This window comes from Pristis pectinata, chromosome 3 (assembly GCF_009764475.1).
Source record: "Pristis pectinata isolate sPriPec2 chromosome 3, sPriPec2.1.pri, whole genome shotgun sequence".
In the NCBI taxonomy this organism is placed as follows: domain Eukaryota; kingdom Metazoa; phylum Chordata; class Chondrichthyes; order Rhinopristiformes; family Pristidae; genus Pristis; species Pristis pectinata.
Window position 1 is genome coordinate 139,358,497 of NC_067407.1, and position 23,077 is coordinate 139,381,573.

Sequence of the window (23,077 nt, forward strand, 5' to 3'; positions counted from 1 at the left end):
ACAGTCCTGAAAACCGGTGGGGTGGTCATTTTGGGACCTTGGAATTTCTACCCAAATGGGTCATGGAAGTTCATTGGGAATACATTCAAAGCTGAGAGGAATAGATTTCTAGACGTTGGAGGATTCTTGGGGTATGGGGATGTTGGGGGGGGTGGTGGTAAACATCTGCATGATCCTGATGAATGGGGAAGTCTCCATGGGCTGAATGAACCCACGGGGCTGAATGGCCTACTGTTCATGTTGCTGGATGGTCGATGTTTCAGGCTGAGGTCTGCATCAGGACTGAGAGTGTAGAGTATACAGAGGTGAGAGGGAGGGGTGATGCAGGGGCTGGCAGACAATAGGTGGAACCAGGTGAGGAGGGGGATGATTGGTAGGTGGAGCCAGGTGGGGGGGAGAGGAAGAGGTGGAGTTGGGAGTTGGGAGACATGCTACCTGCCTCCACTCTACACTCTTGAGTCCTGATGCAGGTCTCAACCTGAAACATCAACCATCCAGTGCCTCGACTTCCTCAGGAGGCTAAAGAAATTCGACATGCCCCTTTGACACTTACCAATTTTTATCAATGCACCACAGAAAGCATCCCATCTGGATACATCATGGCTTGGTACAGCAACTGCTCTGTCCTGGACCACAAGAAACTGCAGAGATTTGTGGACACAGCCCAGCACATAAATGGAAACCAACCTCCCCTCCATGACTCTGTCTACACTTCTTGCTGCCTCGGTGAAGCAGCCAGCATAATCAGAGGACCCCACCCACTCCGGACATTCTCCCTTCTCTCCTCTCCCATTGGGCAGAAGATACAAAAGCCTGAAAGCACGTACCACAGGCTCAAGGAACAGCTTCTATCCCGCTGTTATAAAACTATTGAATGGTTCCCAGTACGATAAGATGGACTCTTGACCTCACAATCTACCTCGTCGTGGCCCTGCACCTTATTGTCTGCCTGCACTGCACTTTCTCTGTAACTGTGACACTTTATTCTGCTTTCTGTTATTGTTTTACCTTATACTACCTCTATGCACTGTGTAATGAATTGATCTGTATGAACGGTATGCAAGACAAGTTTTTCACTGTACCTTGGTACAAGTGACAATAATAAACCGATTCCAATTTACTTATCGGGACACAAGAGACTGCAGATGCTGTGAGAGTTGAAACCGTCTCCCTCCTCTCCTCAGCTCCATCTGCCCATCGTCCTTCACCCCTCCTCGGTCCACCAATCACCTCTGGCCCCTTGTCTCAGCCCTCTCCTTCTCCTCCTTATACTGGCTGCTGCACTCTCAGTCCTGCTGCAGGGTTGTAAGCAGAAATGTCAACAATTCCCTCCCTCCCCCCCTCACACAGACACACACACACACACACACACACACACACACACACACACACACACAGATTGTTGCTCGTTTCCTGTGTCCATCCTGTCCAATGTTCCACCGTGGAAGCAGAGACAGACGTTTAGTGGGGCCCTTGTAGAATCTGCTCTGAGCCACCCTCACCCACTCAATCCCCCACTCTGTCCATCCCAACCCCTGCTCTCAGTCCACCTGCAGCTCACAGGATACCCCGTCCAACTAGGGCTTGCAAAAGGCCACAGAACCCTGATGCGAACTGACAGCATGCAGCAGTCATCAGTAAGCGGGGGTGCATTCAATCACTCCCTTTCCCCACACAAAGAATAAACTGCCTGCTGAAGGGTGCTCACCACTGTGGTGTAGGACAAGCTATTGCAACACCCAATTCCAACATCAGTGAATTGAACCTTGAAATAATATTTAGACCCTGAATATCTGTCACAATATATGACATGTGCGTATCTCCCGGGAAGGCTGGTTCTGAGGGAACTCCGCGGGTCAAGCAGCATTGACTGGGGGAAATGAATTCTTTTCTGAAGGTTCTGCAGCGAGATTTACTTCCCAAGCATCAACGGGGGCGCGCTGTCCGTGCATAGAAAAGGCAGGGAGAGACACGAGAGCGAGCACAGGAGATCCCTAACTACAACGCACCTGGTCTGCAGATCGAGAGGCTGGGAGAGAGAGAGGGAGGGGGCAGTACAGAGACTTGTGGGACGGGACAGTGCCAGGGGCGAGGCTCAGGAACGGAGTGAGACAATTTAACAGAGAGAGAGAGAGAGAGAGGGTGGCAGAGTCAAACTGAGAGAGTGGAACAGAAAGGTAGCGAGAGAGATAGGGAGAGGTACCACAGAGTCCCAGAGAGAGGGACAGGGGGAGTAATATATATAGCAAGAATACCAGAGTGTCACAGACAGAGACAGAAATTGATTGTGAGAGAGAGAGAGAGAGAGAGAGAGAAAGAGAGAGAGGTAGAGACAGAGAGGGGGAAGTACTTTCACAAGAATACCAGTGTCACAGACACAGAGATGGATAGATAGATAGAGAGGGAGAGAGTACTATAGCAAGAACACCATAGTGTCAGAGATCAAGTGTGCCAGAAAGAGACAAGGTGCGACAGAGAGAGAGAGAGAGAGAGAGAGAGAGAGAGAGAGAGAGGGAGAGGGAGAGAGAGAGAGAGAGAAACCCACAGAGGGAGAGTGGGAGATTTCCAGAGAGAGAGTGTAGGAGAGGGGTCTGCTCCCTCGCTGTACCACGGACGGGGTCACTGCTGGATGCTGAGAGGAAGCTGCCTGAACCCAACAACATGCAGCCGCTCACCTGTTCTCTGTCCGTCTCTGCCCTGCTGCTACTCACTTCCCCCTCCAGCTGCAGCTCCACAAGGTAAGTCCCAGGTTCAGATGAAGGGTCTCAACCCCAAACGTCGACTGTCCACTTCCCCCCACAGATGCTGCTTGACCCGCTGAGTTCCTCCAGCATTGTTTTTTTGCTCCAGATTCCAGCATCTGCAACTTCTCGTGTCTTCACTGAATAGGACGTCTTTTTTAAGTAGATATTTTTCAATTAAAAAATCATTCTTTGTTGTTCTCCAGCCAGGCAGAGAATGTGGATGGAATCTGCTTGCACATTTTTCAGTTGGTCTTTCTGCTAAAATGCAAGTTCTGTCCATTTTTGTGAATTATTCAGTAATGAGAATGCTTGTTAATCAGCCAGTTCCAAAAATCTCGATGTCTACCTTGTAATGTTGCTGGGATTTAATGATTCCTGGTTCTCCGGAATGGTTATTGAATGGTTACAGTCACACCTTATTGCATTTTGTAAACTCACCTGTTGGTGTACGTGAGTCATGAGGCTTGTCGGGGATATAGGAGAAAACTTAAGAAAGAAACTAGCAGGGCAAAAAAATGCGTCAAAAACTGTCCTTTGGCATTTCTGCGGCAGAGGAAATAACAGAGTGAAAATCAGGTCTCGGTCAGGATTCTTGTTCTTTACCACCATCCAATCAGTTTATCCGAAATGTCGCAGAGTTAGAGTCATACAGCACAGAAACAGGCCCTTTGGCCCAACTTGTCCATGCCGACCATAGTGCCCACCAAGCTAGTCCCACTTCCCTGCATTTGGCCCATATCCCTCTGAACCTTTCCTATCCATGTACCTGTCCAAGTGTCTTTTAGATGTTGTAATTGTACCTGCCTCAACCACTTCCTCTGACAGCTCGTTCCGTGTACCCGCCACCCTCTGGGTGAAAAACTTGCCCCTCAGATCCCTTTAAAATTATTCCCCTCTCACCTATGTCCTCTTTAGACTCCCCTATGCTGGGAAACTGTGACCAGCCACCTTATCAACATCCTTCATGACTTTATAAACCTCTATAAGGTCACCCCTCAGCCTCCTACGCTTCAGGTGAAAAGGTCCCAGGCTATCCAATCTCCATCTATGTGAGGGAGATGGGATGCTGTTCTTCAAGATCATGTTGGGCTTCAATGGAACAGCGTAGGAGGTCAAAGGTTCAAGTGGGATGGAGAGTTAAAGTGAGATACAATTGGCAGCTCAGGGCTGTTCTTGCAGTCTGAATGGAGATGTTCTACAAAGTGGTCACCCAACCTGCGTTTGGTTTCTCTGATATAAAATGGCAAATGGTAAATTGGTTTATTAGGCCAGGCATGGTAGGGTAGCGATTAGTGTAACATTATTACAGCACCAGCAACCCCGGTTCAATTCCGGCCGCTGTCTGTAAGGAGTTTGTACGTTCTCCCCGTGTCTGCATGGGTTTCCTCTGGGTGCTCCGGTTTCCTCCCACATTCCAAAGACGTACGGGTTAGGAAGTTGTGGGCATGCTATGTTGGTACCGGAAGTGTGGCGACACTTGTGGGCTGCCCCCAGAACACTCTATGCAAAAGATGTATTTCACTGTGTGTTTTGATGTATATGTGACTAATAAAGATATCTTATCTACTGAGGTACAGTGAAAAACTGCTTTGCATGCCAGCCATACAGATCATTTCATCACATTAGTACATTGAGGTAGTACAAGGGAAAACAATAACAGAATGCAGAATATAGTGTTACAGTTACAGAGAAAGTGCAACGCAGGCAGATATTAAATAATGTGTAAGCCCATAATTAGGTAGATTGTGAGGTCAAAAGTCCATCTTATCATGCCAGGGGACCGTTCAATACTCTTGTAACAGTGAGATAGAAGCTGTCCTTGAGCCTAGTGGTGCGAGCTTTCAGACTTTTGTATCTCCTGCCCGATGTGTTGTCCCGATTTTAAGTTCCCACTTCTGTCCGCTGCAAAGTAACACAGTGCCACCAGCTTGATTCGATAAAACGCATTTATTAGCAGTATACCGCTAAGGAGAGGTTTTTTCAGCACTCGTTGAGAGTTGCTTCACAAGATCTCCCCCATACAAAGGAGCAGACAGAAATTTATACGGATATTGTCACGCACACTTAATGAATGCGGCACCGCGAGTTTCGGTCAGGCCTCAGAGATCCAAAGACAAACATTGCACCTATTGTCCAACATAATTGATTTATAATCAAGAGATTCAAAGACAGGTATCACCCTCATTGTTTAGGACAAGCTTCCCACTCTCTGTTTATTGCACCCAGTACCCCTATTGTCTAACATAACTGGTCTGCAACCAAGGTTCCGGACACAGTAATTATCACCTATCCCTGAGTCAGTAGCTTGCGTGCTCTTGCTTGCGAAGTATTTTTCCATCAGTTATATGTACAGTTACAGTCAGTCACAGTTTCTTAACCCTTTACTTCCTCAGATGAGGGGGTGGAGTGGGAGAGAAGAGAGAATGTGTGGGGTGGGTGGGGTCTTTGATTATGTTGGCTGCTTTACCAAATGCACACAAGTTTTTTCCTAGGGACAGGGAATCAAAAACTAGGGGGCATAGGTTTAAGGTGAAAGGGGAGAGATTTAAAAGGGACCTGAGGGGCAACTTCTTCATGCAAAGGGTGGTAGGTATATGGAACGAGCTGCCAGAGGAAGTGGTTGAGGCAGGCAAACTAACACCATTTAAAAGACATCTGGACGGGTACATGGATAGGAAAAGTTTAGAGGGACGTGGGCTAAACACCGGCAAGTGGGACTAGCTTAGATGGGCATCTTGGCCAGCATGAACCAGTTGGGTCGAAGGGCCTTTTTCAGTGCTGTATGACTCTGAGTCTATAACTCTATGATTCTATCAGAATATATGGAGTGACCATTTTGAAAACAGCTCCATTCAGTCGTTACTGGCGACCCTGAGCCGTTGGTTGCCCGGCCGTTAATCCTCAATCACAATCCCACTATCACTCCCGCTCCCATTCCCCATTCCTGTTCCCTCCTCTGACATTGTATAGCGACTAGCGCGACGCTACTACAGCGCCAGCGACTCGGGTTCAATTCCCGCCGCTGTCTGTGAGGAGTTTGTACGTTCTCCCCCTGTCTGCGTGGGTTTCCTCCGGGTGCTCCGGTTTTCTCCCACATTCCAAAGACGTACGGGTTAGGAAGTTGCGGGCGTGCTATGTTGGCACCGGAAGCGTGGCGACACTTGCGGGCTGCCCCCAGAACACTCTACGCAAAAGATGCATTTCACTGTGTGTTTCGATGTACATGCGACTAATAAAAATATCTTAATCTCTTCCAACAAAACCCAACATAAGCTCAAGGAACTGTATCTCATCTTCCATATGGACAGGTTACAATCCTCAGGATTTAACTTTGAATATAACAATTTCAAATAACAATTCTTTCCAGTTTGTATCAGACTTGTGTTTTCTCCCTCTGCAGATCCTGCCTGACTGACTGAACACTTCCACCGTTATCAACATTCTCTGTGGGCAGTTTAGATTTCCAGCACCTGCATTTTGTTCTTTTTATTCAATTTCATATCCCTTAACACACGGAAATGCAGCAATCTCACATATGACTATTTTAGCTGACCCCTCTGGTTTCTAGTTTTTGTGAGAGAGAATTCCCTTCCCTCTTTTGTGAAGCAGAGCCTTCTGACATCACCTGTGAAGGCTGGTCACCCTTGAAGGATAGAGGCAAGAGAGAGATAGAGGCGAGAGAAGGATAGAGGCAAGAGAGAGATAGAGATAAACAAGAGAGTCATTAACCAAATAACGACACCTTTCATACCTGAGGTAAGAGGTACTCCTTAGCTAACAACAGGAAACCTATTAGGTATCTGTGGCAAAATCAACCAATGAGAACCCACATATTCACCTGATGGACGAACCAATAAGCTAAGAAGCGGCCATTCCCTGTGCAGCCGCTTGAGGTGTATTAAACACTAGACATGTTAAATAAACTACTTAAAACAGTGGAATCCAACAATCCCTACATACCAAATTTCTCTGTAGCTGTGACACTTTACTCTGTACCGTTATTGTTTTTACCTGTACTACATCAATGCACTCTGTACTAACTCAATGTAACTGCACTGTGTAATGAAGTGACCTGTACCATCGGTATGCAAGACAAGTGTTTCACTGTACCTTGGTACAAGTGACAATAATAAACCAGTACCAATACCAATACCAATAATGGTGGGAATAATAGAGTGATGGTCACAGTCATACAGCATGGAAACAGGCCATTTGGCCCACTGATTCTGTGCTGACCATCAAGCGTTTGCACTCATCCTATTTTGTTCTCCTCTCTCTCTCCCCCTGGATTCCACCATTCGCCTACACACTAGGGGAAGTTTACAGCTGCCAATTAACCAACAAACCTACATGGCTTTGGGATGTGGGAGGAAACCCACCAGATCACAGGGACAACGTGCAAACTCCACCCAGACAGCGCCCGAGGTCAGGATCGAACCCGGGTCGCTGGAGCTGTGAGGCGGCGGCTCTACCTGCTGCGCCACTGTGCCGACGGGGAACTGGTTAGAGAAAGACGATTTGGGTGGTGGGATTAACCAAGTAACCTTGTTTTTGTTTCGTTGTGCTTCGAAGACCGACCTACATCATCACGGCACCGAGGAAGCTGTTGACCAGACTCAATATGACCTTCAGCGTCAGCCTGCTGGAGGGAAGCCAGAGCCCCTTGAGAATAACAGCGCACTTCGGCAAGGACGGGAGGAACCTGAGCAGTGCTGAAGGCACTTTCCACCCAGGTAAGAGGCCCGGAGTAATGAGGGTGGTAAATGTCCTTCTGAAGGTGCACCAGGTGAAGTAGGGCAGAGGTTTGCCTCAGCACTCCTGGGCTGTGGTCCAGGAAATTGGTGGGGTCCTGTCCCGTCCAGAGGCTGGAGTCCATAATCCAAGTCGGATCTCCTGACGAACTGGGCAAGTGTGAGGTGTTGCACTTTGGGAGGTATTGGTATTGGTTTATTATTGTCACTTGTACCGAGGTACAGTGAAAAACTTGTCTTGCATACCGATCGTACAGGTCAATTCATTACACAGTGCAGTTACATTGAGTTAGTACAGAGTGCGTTGATGTAGTACAGGTAAAAACAATAACAGTACAGAGTAAAGTGTCACAGCCACAGAGAAAGTGCAGTGCAATAAGGTGCAAGGTCAAATGAAAGAAAGTTAATGGTAGGCCTCTTAACAGCATTGAGGTTCGGAGGGATCTTGGGGTCCAGGTCAGGCTTAAGAACAGCTTCTACCCCACTGTGATAAGACTATTGAACGGTTCCCTTATACGATGAGATAGACTCTGACCTCACGATCTACCTTGTTGTGACCTTGCACCTTATTGCACTGCACTTTCTCTGTAGCTGCGACACTTTACTCTGTAATGTCATTGTTTTTACTTGTACTAACTCAATGTATCTGCACTGTGTAATGAATTGACCTGTATGATCGGTATGCAAGACAAGTTTTTCACTGTACCTCGGTACAAGTGACAATAATAAACCAATACCAATACCATAGTTCACTGAAAGTGGTTACATAAGTGGATAAGGTGGTAAAGAAGGCATGTGGAACGCTTGTCTTCATTGGTAGGGGTGTCGAGTATAAGAGTAAGGGAGTCATGCTGCAGCTGTGTAAAACTTTAGTCAGACTGCACATGGAGTATTGCGTGCAGTTCTGGTCACTCCATTATCAGAAGGATGTGGAGACTGTGGAGAGGGTGCAGAAGAGGTTCACCAGGATGCTGCCTGGATTAGATGGTGTGAACTATAAGGAAAGGTTGAACAAACTTGGGTTGTTCTCTCTGGAGCATCGGAGGCTGAGGGGAGATCTGATAGAGGTTTTTAACATTATGAGAAGCACAGATAGGGTAAACAGTCAGAATCTTTTCCCCAGGGTAGAAATGTCCAACACCAGAGGGGACGCTTTTAAGCTTAGAGGGGGGAAGCTTAAAGGCGAAGCGAGGGGCAAGTTTTTTACACAAAGAGTGGTAGGTACCTGGAATGGGTCACCGGGGGTAGTAGTGGAAGCAGGCAGTTTGGTGGAGTTTAAGAGGCTTTTAGTTAGATGAATGTGAAGGGATCGGCACAACATCGTGGGCTGAATGGCCTCTCCAGTGCTGTACTGTTCTACGTTCTATGTTAAACTCAACTTTGCCTTCAGTAGAGGCAAAAGGCATTATTTTGAGAGAGCAAGGTATTATCCTCAATGTTCTGGGAAATATTTACCTCACAATCCAAATCTGTAAAGAGATTCCTTGCTCTTTACCTTGTGGCTGTGCACAAGTTGATTCTCTTGTTTCCCACATTACAACATTGACTGCACCTCAGTGCTTGATTGACTTACAGTGCCCGAGGTTATGGAACAAGCTGTGATAATACAGATCTTTCTTGTTAAACTTGGCGTTCCCAGAAGATTGATTCTGGTGTTCGTCTGCCACCTCGATGTTGTCCTATTACAACCACCAGTCAGGTCCTCCTTGTGAGGAAGTGGTTGGGGAGAAGTTATTAAAGGCCACACAATAGTCGTCATGTTCCCTGGACCCACCCTGTTTCAACAATCGGACACAGTGTCACTGCATTTCCAGAACAAAGTTTCCGAAGCATCATTCTTTTCAGACAACTACCCATCCCTTCACACCAGAGCCAGGAGTTCTGCCCTCCACAATTTCCAGTGTCACACCTTAATTTACTCCAAACTTCTCCAGCTCCCTTGAGTGCTGTCAATCATCCAGAGATGCCTCCCCTTTTGACTCTGTCCAGACCTTCAGGGCGACTGCTTCTCATCAGGCAGAGAGAGTGTGAAGTGTTGCTCGTGAGTTAGGTCAAGTGGTTGTGGGAGAGAAGGACAGGTTCAAAGTACAGGGGGCTCACCGGGTTATGGAAAATCTGACTCACGGAAATCCGACTTTACACAAATTCTCCCATACATAAGGTTTACTATGTGTTACTCCAAGTAAGTTTTTCATTGCACCTGTGCATACAGGCACTTGTGCATGTGACAACACACTTGACTTTGACTTTGAAATGTTTTGTTGGCATGACAAATAATACTAAACTGTTCTGTGGTATTCATTAACAACTGGAAACAGTATACATTCTATTAGTTTAATTATGGGTGGTGGTAGGGTGAACATAGAAGATATTCAATGAAATGAAAGAGATACGGGAAGTGTATGCAGAGCGATACAATATAGATAGTGATAGAAAACAGATGGCAGTACGATGTGTTACTGAGAGAAAATGAAGCTGTACATCAGGAAGGGGAGGCTCAGCGATTCTGGGCAATGGGCTTTTATCTTGGTTTGGGGGGGAAATTATTCTCACTTACAGAAAAATTGGCACACGGACAGATCTCAGGGATGGAACCCTTGCATAACCCGGGGACTACCTGTACAAAGGCAATTGCGATGTAGAGAGCATGGCAGCCAAAGTGTGCAGAGCAAGATTCCACAGACAACTGGTTCATGAGCATAGAACACAGGACATAGAACACTACAGCACAGTACAGGCCCTTCAGCCCACAATGTTGTACCGACATTTTATCCTTCTCTAAGATCTATCTAACCCTTCCCTCCCACATCACCTCCCATTTCTCTATCATTCATGTGTCTATCCAAGAGTCTCTTAAATGGCCCTAATTTATCTGCCCCCACAACCTCTGCAGGCGGTGCGTTCCATGCACCCACCACTCTCTGTGTAAAAAATTTATCTCTGACATCCCCCTTATACCTTCCTCCAATCACCTTAAAATTACGTCCCCTCGTGTTAGCCATTGTCGCCCTGGGAAAAAGTCTCTGACTGTCCACTCGATCTATGCCTCTTATCATCTTGTACACCTCTGTCAAGTCACTTCTCATCCTCCTTCTCTCCAAAGAGAAAAGCCCGAGCTCACTCAACCTATCCTCATAAGACATGCTCTCCAATCCTGATAAATCTCCTCTGCACCCTCTCTAAAGCTTCCACATCCTTCCAATACTGAAGCAACCAGAACTGAACACAATACTCCAAGTGTGGTCTAACCAGAGTTCTACAGAGCTGCAACATCACCTTGCGGCTCTTGAACTCAATACCCCGACTAATGAAGGCCAACACTCCATACACCTTCTTAACAACTCTATCGAACTGCGCGGCAACCTTGAGGGATCTATGGACGTGGACCCCAAGATCCCTCGGCTCCTCCACACTGCTAAGAGTCCTGCCATTGGTTTATTGGTTTATTATTGTCACATGTACCGAGGTACAGTGAAAAACTTGTCTTGCGTACTGTTCATATAGATCATTTCATTACAACAGTGCAGTGAGGTAGTACAAGGGAATAACAGAATGCAGAATAAAGTGTCACAGTTACAGAGAAAGTGCAGTGCAGGCAGACAATAAGGTGCAAGGCCATAACGAGGTAGATTGTGAGGTCAAGAGTCCACCTTATCATACCATACTATTCAATAGTCTTATAACAGCGGGATAGAAGCTGTCCTTATGCCTGGCGGTACATGCTTTCGGGACCTTTGAACTGAAATGGGGCAGCGCAGCCTTACTGAAGTGGAAAAACTGAGTACGAAGGGCAACACAGGAGATTCTGCAGATGCTGGAATCTGGAGCAACACACACAAAATGCTGCAGGAACTCTGCAGGTCAGGCAGCACCTATGGAGGAAAATGAACAGTTGACGTCTCAGGTCGAGACCCTTCAACTGGACTGGAAAGGAAGAGGGCAGAAGCCAGAATAAAAAGGTCCGGGGAGGGGTCCGTAAAAGTATTGCTGTTAGGGGAAATAGATAACAACATTATCTGTGTCATTCATTACTAGAAAAGTTAATGCTAGAAGGTAAAAAGGGTATTGTTAAGCAGGGTGTCCAAGGAAGTAATCTGAGAGTAATTGGTGTATAATCTTGTTTGCCCTGGTGAGATCATTGAACTTCAAACACACCACTGCATTCTGCATTCGTGGAGGTAGCGCTGGTTGTCAATGCTACTCCTCCTTATTCAGCCAATCTCCTGCCACATATCACCAGCACCCTGCCTTCTTGACATCCGCTGAGGTGAGAAAAGTTTGCAGAGTGAACGTGTAAGATTATAGCACCTTAAGATAAACATTACACTCACAAAGATCAGAGGGGGAAGCTGTTGAATATTGTATTGCAGCCCTTTTCTAAATGGGTCAAAAGAAATAATACCAAGATGATGTATAATTGACTCACCAATCCATTGATTTAAAAGGACCACATTGAAGTTGATTAAAAATAATCTCATATCAGTTTCTGTTTACGGTTTGAAAGACGTTGGCAGAGAATAAGGCTTTCATGTCTGTGACAGGATTGTATGGCATCTTTGAGGGATATATTGACCCCAAGTTGACCAACATCGACAAATAACAAGCTTATGTTTCCAAAGTAATGTGCATGACATTATGAAATCCTAACCCTGGGGAACGTTTCCGAACAATATTTATTGGGCAGTCTTTGCCTCTCACCCAACAAGTTTGTTGTCAAGTTGTTCACCTTAAACTTTTGCTACCCTCGGAATTCATTGTGCGTCTGAATGGGGGACTTGCTTCCGTGTTTCTTGTTTTTATCTCTCCCCACTGATACCAGAGGCTTAACACATTGCTATTGTGGAAAGAATAGAGGGCTGGGAGACTGACTAGTTGGGTGTCACTGGTACTTTATATGTGAGGGATCAGGTTTTAAGAACATTGTTGGACCAATGCCTTTTACAGAGATAATTAGAACACTTACAAAAGCCACCAAAGAAATCCAAGCTGGTCTTATTTCTTTTGCACATGCATTTCCCTTCTCATCTCCCTTGAACTGTGTGTTCTGCTCCTTTTGGGAATTAGTGTTGCAGTGAGCTAGCCCACTATTTTTTCATGGGACTACTGTGGTTCAGAATAACGCTCTTGTCTCTGATTCAGAAGGTTGTGCCCCACAAAAATCCAGGCACACTCTCCAATTACAACGTTGAGGGAATGCTCCACTGTCTGAGGTCCCACCTTTCAGGTGACAGGTTTAACCCATACCTTGTCCACTCTCACTAGTGAATGCAAAAGGTCCGTGGCCATTAGAACATACATCGAACATAGAGTACAGGAACAGGCCCTTTGGCCCACGATGTTGTGCTGAATGATGCCAAATTAAACTAATCCCTTCTGCCTGCACATGACCCATATCTCATATCCCTCCATTCTCTGCACATTCACGTGCCTATCTAAGAGCCTCTTAAACCCTCTATCGTATCTGCCTCCACCGCCACCCCTGGCAGCACATTCCAGGCACCCACCACTGTGTGTAAAAAACTTGCCCCGCACATCTCCTTTGAACTTTCCCACTCTCACCTGAAATGTATGCCCTCTGGTATAAGACAGTAGATTAGTATTATTACAAAAGGAGAGTAGACTTTGCCAATTTTTATTCCTCAATGAATGTCACGAACAGAAAGAATCTGGTAATTATCACATTGTTATCTACAGGAGCATGCTATGCGCAGCACATTGTAAGAAATAGAAACAGGAGTAGGTCATTTAGCCCCTCAAACCTACTTCACCATTCAGTGAAATAATGACTGATCTGATCTAGGCCTTAGCACCAGTAGCTTGCCTGTTCCCCATACTCCTCCACTACCCTGTAGCCTAAAGACCTGTCTATCTGAAATAAAAGCAAAAAATGTTTGAAACACCTAGCAAATCTGTCACTAGAAATATTAACTCTATTTCTCTTTCCACAGATGCTGCCTGACCTGCTGAGTGTTTCCAGCATTTTCTGTTTTTATTTCAGATTTCCAGCATCTGCAGTTTTTTTTTCATTTTTTTGATTACAAGGGAGTTTGTTTAGGATGGGTGGTACAATAATCTGACATTTATTTGACACCAGAAAAATGTCCCAAGGCACTTCCCGGGAATATTATCAAACACAATTTGACACTGATATAAAGGGAGATGACAAAAAGTTTGGTTAAAGGGGCCAAGCTCAATATTTCAACAGCAGCAGGGTAGATTCCACTCTTTTGTCTGCGCCAAGTTGTGGATTCAAATTCCACTCCAGTATGTCAGGTGCAAGAATTTAGGATGATATTCCAGTTTAATACAAAGAGAGTGCTATACTGTTAGGAGGGCCAATTCAGGCAAAGTAATACACCAACAGCTTGACTGTATTTTCAAGTGGTATATTGGTAAATTGGTTTACTATTGTCACATGTACCGAGATACAGTGAAAAACTTTGTTTTGCATACCATCCATACAGATCATCTTATCACATCGGTGCATTGAGGTAGTACAAGGGAAAACAATAATAGAATGCAGAATAAAATGTTACAGTTACAGAGAAAGTGCAGTGCAGGCAGACAATAAGGTGCAAGGCCATAGATTGTGAGGTCAAGACTCAATCTTATCGTACAAGTTCACGTCAGATAAGTCAGTGGTAATAAATCTGATACTAATTCTAATTCTGATTCTGAAGAGGTCCATTCAATACTCTTATAACAACAGGATAGAAGCTGTCCTTCAGCCTGGTGGTACGTGCTTTCAGGCTTTTGTATCTTCTACCTGATGGGAGAAGGGAGAAGAGAGTATGTCTGGGGTGGGTGAGGTCTTTGATTATGTTGGCTGCTTTACCGAGGCAGGGAGAAGTGTAGACAGAGTCCATGGAGGGGAGGCTGGTCTCCCTGATGTGCTGAGCTGTGTCCATAACTCTCTGCAGTTTCTTGCAGTCTCAGGCAGAACAGTTGCCAAACCAAGCCATGATTCAAGGTAAAAGATATCATGGCACCAAGAGAATTTTCCCTGGAGTCCTGACTGATCTTCATCCTTCAACCATCATGACAACCGGTCGTTATTACATGGCTGCTTGTGGGTCTTATTGTCAGTGGAATGGTTGTTACATGTGGGCCAAATGCTGGCAAATGGGACTAGCTTGGATGGGACATCTTAGAACATAGAACACTACAGCGCAGTACAGGTCCTTCGGCCCACAATGTTGTACCGACATTTTACCCTGCTCTAAGATATATCTAACCCTTCCATCCCATGCAGCCCTCCAGTTCTCCATCATTCATGCGTCTATCTAAGAGTCTCTTAAATGTCCCTAATATATCTAACCCCACAACCTCTGCCGGCAGTGCGTTCCACACACCCATCATTCTCTGTGTAAAAAACTTTCCTCTGACATCCCCCTTACACCTTCCTCCAATCACCTTAAAATTATGTCCCCTCGTGTTAGCCATTGTTGCCCTGGGAAAAAGTCTCTGACTGTCCACTCGATCTATGCCTCTTATCATCTTGTACACCTCTATCATCACCTCTTATCCTCCTTCTCTCCAAAGAGAAAAGCTCTAGCTCACTCAACCTATCCTCATAAGACATGCTCTCCAATCCAGGCAGCATCCTGGTAAATCTCCTCTGCACCCTCTCTGAAGCTTCCACATCCTTCCTATAATGAAGTGACCAGAACTGAACACAATACTCCAAGTGTGGTCTAACCAGAGTTCTATAGAGCTGCAACATCACCTCACGGCTCTTTCTTTCTTTTTCAATCTTTTTTTTAATTTTCAAATTAATACAGATTGATACATAAAACATTGGTAATTATACACGTAATACAAAGAGATCGGGAGGACGATCATGACATATATAGTCATAAAGAATAAAAAATATATTCTAGGCCCCACGGTTTCTTGGCAAATGAATATATTACAAAAAAAAAATCAAAAGGAGAAAGAAAAAGATTTTTTATATAAAACAAAACCAAATCGAAAAGAAAAAAATATTGTAAGTAATAAAACGAAACAAACTAAAAAAAATTCAAAAGTAAAAAACACTGGACTGATATTTCTCGATGAACAAAGAGCGTTATTATGTTGTCAACTCCGCTCCTCTAAGTTCAAAGATTATTGAAAAGGGATCTATATCATATGAAAATATTGAGTAAATGGACTCCAAACTTCCTTAAATTTAAGCGAAGAATCAACAGTGCCACTCCTAATTTTTTCTAAGTTTAAACGTGATATAGTTTGGCAGCTCTTGAACTCAGTACCCCGACTAACGAAGGCCAACACTCCATACACCTTCTTAACAACCCTATCGACCTGTGCGGGAACCTTGGTCAGCATGGACCAATTGGGCTGAAGGGCCTGTTTCCATGCTGTGTAGCTCCATGACTATGATTCTATGACTCTGTAACATAGTAGCAGCTGCACTTCAGAAACGACACCGGCTGAGAAGCCTTCTGGGACACCCAGAAATAATAATAAGGAAACAATAAGGACGTGAAGCGGGTCATCCAAGCTTCATACCTGTCGCACCATTCAACCCCCAGCAGACACAAGAGGCTGCAGATACTGGAAAAACAAACCACTGGAGGAATCATTGGGCCAGGCAGCATCTGTGGACGGAGGTGGACAGTCAACGTTTTGGGTTGAGACTTAGATGAAGGATCTTGGCCCGAAATGTTGACTGTCCATTTTCCCCCATAGATGCTGCCTGACCCACTGATTTCCTCCAGCATTTTATGTGTTGCTCCATTCAACCTTCATATCAGTTCTGCCATTCAATAAATGGTGTGTGATCTTGTCACCGCTTTCCTGCATGAACCTCGTATCCCATATTATCTCCAAAAGGCTATCGACCTTTGCCTTGAATGCACACAGTGAGCCAACCTCCACAGCCCTCTTGGGTCGAGAATTCCAAAGGCTCACCACTCTCTGGGTGAAGAAACTTGGGTGAATGGAGCTACAGAAATTCATACCTTCTTTCAAGTTCTGAGGACGTTAGAGAGAAGGGAGGGAGGGTGCAGAGGATAGAAGGTTTGGGGGTTGGATTACAGGGCCAAGAGGGAGCGCAGGGAACTGAGGGTAGAGTCAGTAACAGAGGAGTGTGAGAATGAGGAGTGGGGAGATCCTGGTGAGTTGGAGGAAGTCACAGAGACATGGAGGGGACGGGTCTATGGAAGAGTTTTGATTGGTAGTTATTGGATTGCTCTCTGCATGGGATTGATGGGCTGAATGGCTTTGCCCTTATCCACGGTCATTCTGTATGATTTGAAAATGAGGATGTGGATGCTAATGAGGAGGTAATGCACTTGTAAATCAATATCTTCTCCACGATGCATGGTCTCGACCCAAAACATCGACCATCCTTCTCCCTCCACAGATGCTGCCTGACCCGCCGAGTTCCTCCAGCACATTGTGTGTTGCTCCAGGTTCCAGCATCTGCAGTCTCTCCATGTCTCCTTCAAGTTAGCTTCTGACACGAGACCGGTTCCAGGAATGATGGTTTTGCTGCTTGAGGAGTGGCTAGCTCAGTTTTTCTCTCTCCGTTAATGCCGCCTGACCAGCTGGGTATTTTCTACAAGTCCACGTATCGCAGCTTTAACGTTGCCTTGTCTGTGTTCTCTCTCTCCAACTTCCCTCACTATCCAATCAACAGGATTACTTCATCCCAGAAGGAGACCATTTGGCCAGTCAAGTCCATGCGGGCTCTTGTGCAGAGCAATCCACTCAGTTACATTCCCCTCCCTCCCCCTTTAGTCCTGCGTTTATTTCCCCCAAGTGCCCCTCCAATTTTCTTTTGGACTCACTGATCATTTTCGCTTCCAGCGCTATGGGGCCAGCAAGTTCCAGGGTATCACTGATCAATAGGTAAAAAGTGTTCTTCCCCACAGACAGAGGGGTGACCTTATAGAGGTCTATAAAATCATGAGGGGCATAGATAAGGTGGATGGTCGCAGTCTTTTCCCCAGGGTAGGGGAGTCTAAAACTAGAGGTCATAGATTTAAGGTGAGAGGGGAAAGATTTAAAAGGGGACCTGAGGGGCAAGTTTTTCACACAGAGGGTGGTGGTTATGTGGAACGAGCTGCCAGAGGAAGTGGTAGAGGCGGGTACAATAACAATGTTTAAAAGACGTGGATGGGAAAGGTTTAGAGGGATATGGGCCAAATGCAGGCAAATGGGACTAGCTTGGATGGGCATCTTGGTCAGCATGGACGAGTTGGGCCGAAGGGCCTGTTTCTGTGCTGTATGACATTCCCACTGCCTGGCCTCAACTGAAGTATCGATCGCTTATCCCCATGGCAACCCTGGCCTTGTCTTTTCCATCCCTCCCCCACCCTCATGACAACTTTAATTTTGTTTTCCCAATTTCCCAGTTCTGACTAAGGGTCTTCAACTTTAAACATTAACTCTTGTTTCTCTCTCCACAGATGCTGCCTGACCTGCTGAGTGTTTACAACATTTTCAGCATCTTCAGTTTTTTTTCATTCACTGGACTGAGACTCTGAATTCTAAACTCTGAAGTTTAGAAGAATGAGAGGAGATCTTATCAACACTTACAAAATTCTTACAGGGCACCAGAAGCTGGATTCAGGGAGAATATTTCTCCTGTTGACGGGTCGAGGACCAGGAGCTCAGTATGAGATTAAAGGGTAGACTGTTTAGGACTGAGATGAGGAGAAAGTTCTTCACCCAGAGGGAGGTGAATTTTTGGAATTCTCTACCATGGATGCTCAGACATTGTGGTTGTCAGATGTGGAGCTATTTGTGAGGAATCTCATGATGAGCAATTTTGGTCCCTGTATTTTAAGGAAAGATGTGCTGGCCCCGGATAGGGTCCAGAGGAGGTTCACAAGAATGGTCCTGAGAATGAAAGGCTTGACATATGTTTGATGTTTCTGGGCCTGTACTCAATGGAGTTCTGTAGGATGAGGGGGGATCTCATTGAAACCTATGGGTTACTGAAAAGCCTGGATAGAGTGGACTTGGAGAGGATGTTTCCATCAGTGGGAGAGTCTAGGATCTGAGGGCACAGCCTCAGAATAAAGGGATGTCTGTTTAGAACTGAGATGAGGAGGAATTTCTTCAGCCAGAGGGTGGTAAATCTGTGGAATTTGTTGCCACAGAGGGCTGTGGAGGCCGAGTCATTGGGTGTATTTAAGGCAGAGATTGATAGGTTTGTGATTGGTGAGGGGGTTAAGCGTTACCGGGAGAAGGCAGGAGAATGGGGTTTAGAAATATTCATCATGATTGAATGAGTGCAGCAGACCCGATGGGCCGAATGGCCTAAATCTACTCCTATATCTTACGGCCATTCAAAATAGAGATCTCCAGAGTTCTGGGCACTGAGGGACTGAGAGGATATGGAGACTGTGCCGAGAAATGGTACTGAGGCAGAATGCCAGCCATCAACCTTATAAATGGTGTATAGGGATGGAGGAGCTGATCCTGCTCTAACTTCTTATATTCTTATGTTTGTCTATATGTTAAGACTGAATCACATTTCATTTTATTTCCCTCTTTGATTATTTTCAATAACGTTCACCAGTTTATTAACAGGAACTATTTTGGATCTTGTTTCTTTCAGGTACTATCGGAAGATTGATCCTTCCCACAGTAAGTATTCCATCATGGAAGTGAAAGAATTCACTGCAGGGATTAATGACTGACTGAGGGCAGGCACGGTAGCGTAGCGGTTAGCGTAACACTATTACGGCGCCAGCGACCCGGGTTCAGTTCCGGCCGCTGTCTGTAAGGAGTTTGTACGTTCTCCCCGTGTCTGCGTGGGTTTCCTCCGGGTGCTCCGGTTTCCTCCCACATTCCAAAGACGTATGGGTTAGGAAGTTGTGGGCGTGCTACGTTGGCGCCGGAAGAGTGACGACACTTGTGGGCTGGCCCCCAGAACACTCTACGCAAAAGATGCATTTCACTGTGTGTTTCGGTGTGCATGTGACTAATGTAGAAATCTTATCTTATTCTATCTTATGTATTGTAAATGCTGTGTCAAAAATTAAGGATTAATTAGAGACCCAGGGGTACAGGTACATTGTTCCTTGAAAGTGGCAACACAGGTAGACAAGGTGGTGAAGAAGGTGTTTGGCACACTTGCCTTCATCAGCCAGTATATCTAGTCCAGGAGTTGGCATGTCATGTTACAATTGTACAAGACATTGGTAAGGCTATATTAGGAGTACTACATACAGTTCTGGTCACCCTGCCACAGGAGGGATGTCATTAAACTGGAGAGGATGCACAAAAGATTCATGAGGATGTTACTGGGATTGGAGGGTTTGTGTTATAAGGCGAGACTGGATAGACTAATTTTTTTTCCCTGGAGCAAAGGAAGCTGAGGGCTGACCTTATAGAGGTTTATAAAATCATGAGGAGCATAGATAAGATGGATGGTGGCAGTCTTTTCCTCAGGGTAGGGAAGTCCAAATCCAGAGGGCATAGGTTTAAAGTGAGAGGGGAAAGATTTAAAAGGGGATTGAGCAGTAAGTTTTTCACACAGAGGGCGGTGCTTTTCGGAACACACTGCCAGAGGAAGTGGTAGAGGTGGGTACAATTACGACATTTAATAGACACTTGGACAGGTACATGGACAGAAAAAGTTTGGAAGGATAAGGGCCAAACGCAGACAAGTGGGACTAGCTCAGTTAGACAAGTTGGTCGGCGTGGAGGAGTTAGGGTGAAGGGTCTTGTTTTCGTGCTGTATAGCTCTGTGACTCTATAACCTGCATTGCACTAGAATGCCTCGGAGTAAAATCAGAGGGTTATTAAAAACATGTTTCTAATTTCCTCTGAACATTTATTTATCCATTTATTATGAAAAATCAGGCATTGAGAATGTAACAGGGAAGTCCATCTCTGTACAAGAGTCCCTATCTCACAACCAATGCAATATGGATCTGTAGGGAGATGCGATCTTCAGGAAACCTATCCCAGCTTTTCCTTCCCAAAAGAGCACAATGGTATGGCTGCTGGAAATCTGGAGCACCAGCAGACTGTGGTGAAAGCAAGGGAGGCAGGAACGGTGGCGGTTGGAGCATGGTTAAGGCTTCAGGTTTATCGGAACTGCCTGATTTTGGAAAAGTGGCAGGATTCTCCAGGGAATCCAGGGAAAGTGGAGGGGGTGGAGGGAGACTCTTAGACACGAATGATAGAGAAATGGGGGGGGCTATGTGGGAGGGAAGGGTTAGATCGATCTTAGAGCAGGATATAATGTCGGCACAACATTGTGGGCCGAAGGGCCTGTACTGTGCTGTAGTGTTCTATGTTCTATGTAATAGGGCCATGGATGAGCAAAGTTATAGGTATTGGACTCTGCTTTATAGAACATAGAACAGTACACCACGGGAACAGGCCCTTCAGCCCACAATGTTGTACCGAACTAATTAAACAAGTAATTAAATGCCTAACTAAACTAAGCCCTTCTGCCTATGCAATATCCATATCCCTCCATTCTCTGCACATTCACGTGCCTGTCTCTTAAACACCTCTATCATGTCTACCTCCAGCACAACCCCTGGCAGGGCATTCCAGGCACCCACCCCTCTCTGTGTAAAAAAACTTACCCTGCACATCTCCTTTGAACTTACCCCCTCTCACCCTAAATCTATTGAAACCAATGGTATTGGTATTGGTTCATTATTGTCACTTGTACCAAGGTACAGTGAAAAACTTGTCGTGCATACCGATCGTACAGGTCAATTCATTACACAGTGCAGTTACATTGGGTTAGTACAGAGTCCATTGATGTAGTACAGGTAAAAACAATGGAGCTAGAAGTGTAGAACAACATGCAGTATTCACAATATTGTGTGTCGAGGAACAAATTTCTATAAAAGCCTAAAGAAGAGATGGGGGCAACACATATATTTGACTGTTTGCCAGAGTACGTTTAGTACTTGTAACTTCACTTTCTTCTTCTCGAACTCCAGGAAGGTTTGCCGGAAAGCCGCTATGATTTGGTAGTGGAGGGCCATGGGGACCAGAAGTTACTGTTTTCCAACAGCACCTCCGTGGAGATTATTCCGGAGAGAGTCTCCGCATTGATTCAGACGGACAAGGCAATGTACAAACCGGGACAGGCTGTGAAAATTCGAGCCATTTGCATCTACACTGATCTGAAGCCATACCTGGGCAAAATAAATCTCATCATCTGTGTAAGTGTGACAACAGTAACTATCAACCTGGCTGGAATTGGCAGTGACATGAGTGTGCATGCACTTAACTCGATCTTTGATCTTAGGCTGATATGGTAGTGTAGCGGTTAGTGTAACTCTATTACAGCTCCAGCGACCCGGGTTCAATTCCGGCCGCTGTCTGTAAGGAGTTTGTACGTTCTCCCCGTGTCTGTGTGGGTTTCCTCCGGGTGCTCCGGTTTCTTCCCACATTCCAAAAACGTACATTTTAGGAAGTTGTGGGAGTGCTGTGTTGGCACCGGAAGCGTGGCGACACTTGCGGGCTGCCCCCAGAACACTCTACGCAAAAGATGCATTTCACTGTGTGTTTCGATGTTCATGTGACTAATAAAGATATCTTACCTTATCTTATCTTAATGATAGAATCATGTTGGTTACTGCAGGGATAGAGGCCATTTGGCCCAACCACACTGCACCAGTGCTATGCAAAAAGCAATCAAGATCGTCACTGTCCTGCCCTCTCTCCCCCCATACTCTGCAACTTCTTACCTTTTGGCAGAGGCTGAGGGGAGACCTGATAGAAGTTTATAAGATTATGAGGGGCATAGATAGAGTACACTGCCGGTATCTTTTTCCCCAGGGTCGAAATGTCTAATACCAGATGGCATGCATTTAAGGTGAGAATGGGTAAGTTGAAAGGAGATGTGTGGGGCAAGTGTTTTACACAGAGAGCGGTGGCTGCCTGGAATGTGCTGCCAGGGGTGGTGGTGGAGGCAGATACGATAGGGGTGTTTAAGAGACTTTCAGATAAGTACACAAATGTGCAGAGAATGGAGGGATATGGACTGTGTGGGCAGAAGGGATTAGTTTAGTTAGGCATTTAATTACTAGTTTAATTAGTTTGGCAAAACATCGCGGGCTGAAGGGCCTGTTCCTGTGCTGTACTGTTCTATGTCCTATGTTCTTTCAAGTATTTAACTGGCTCCATTTTGCATGCTACAATTGCCTCTGACTCCATTGCTACCTATGGCAACGCATTCTCCTTAACAACTAACTGTGTGAAGTTATGTTTGCTAATGGACGATACCTGGAATGCAGGGGTTAAATAACAAGAACAAATTTCAGAAACTTAAGTAAAAAGTCTCGTTCTTATGAAAGCTCGTGGAGCTGAAACATTCGCTCTTGTTCCTCTCTCTGTACCTGACACCTGACCTGCTGAGTGCCTCCAGCATTTGTCGTTCTTATTTCACAACCTAGGGTGTGTTCAAAGATAGAAAATTCTGGAAATGCTCAGCAGGTCAGGCAGCACAGGTGGAAGGAGAATCAAAGTCAGCTTTTCAGGTCAAAGAGCCTCTGTCAGAACCTGGGGAAGTGAGCAAATGATTTAGTTGCAGAACAAGTGGGAGAGGGATAGATAGAACAAGGAGAAGGACTCTGATGGGGTGAGGCCAAG

At 45.6% G+C, this 23,077-nt stretch overlaps 1 protein-coding gene across 3 annotated transcripts in view; it reads left to right on the forward strand.

Moving 5' to 3' along the window:
- The first annotated feature begins 2,151 nt into the window (after positions 1-2,151).
- Positions 2,152-23,077, forward strand: part of cd109 (CD109 molecule) — a 159,180-nt gene continuing 138,254 nt past the window's right edge. For 2 of the 3 annotated variants that reach the window (XM_052011714.1, XM_052011716.1), the window contains exons 1-4: positions 2,152-2,738; positions 7,317-7,477; positions 19,068-19,096; positions 21,421-21,645. In XM_052011714.1, coding sequence (XP_051867674.1) covers positions 2,662-2,738; positions 7,317-7,477; positions 19,068-19,096; positions 21,421-21,645 — 492 coding nt within the window. In that variant the 5' untranslated portion in view covers positions 2,152-2,661. The remainder of the gene's footprint in view (positions 2,739-7,316; positions 7,478-19,067; positions 19,097-21,420; positions 21,646-23,077) is intronic. The other variant, XM_052011715.1, reaches the window with a different exon arrangement.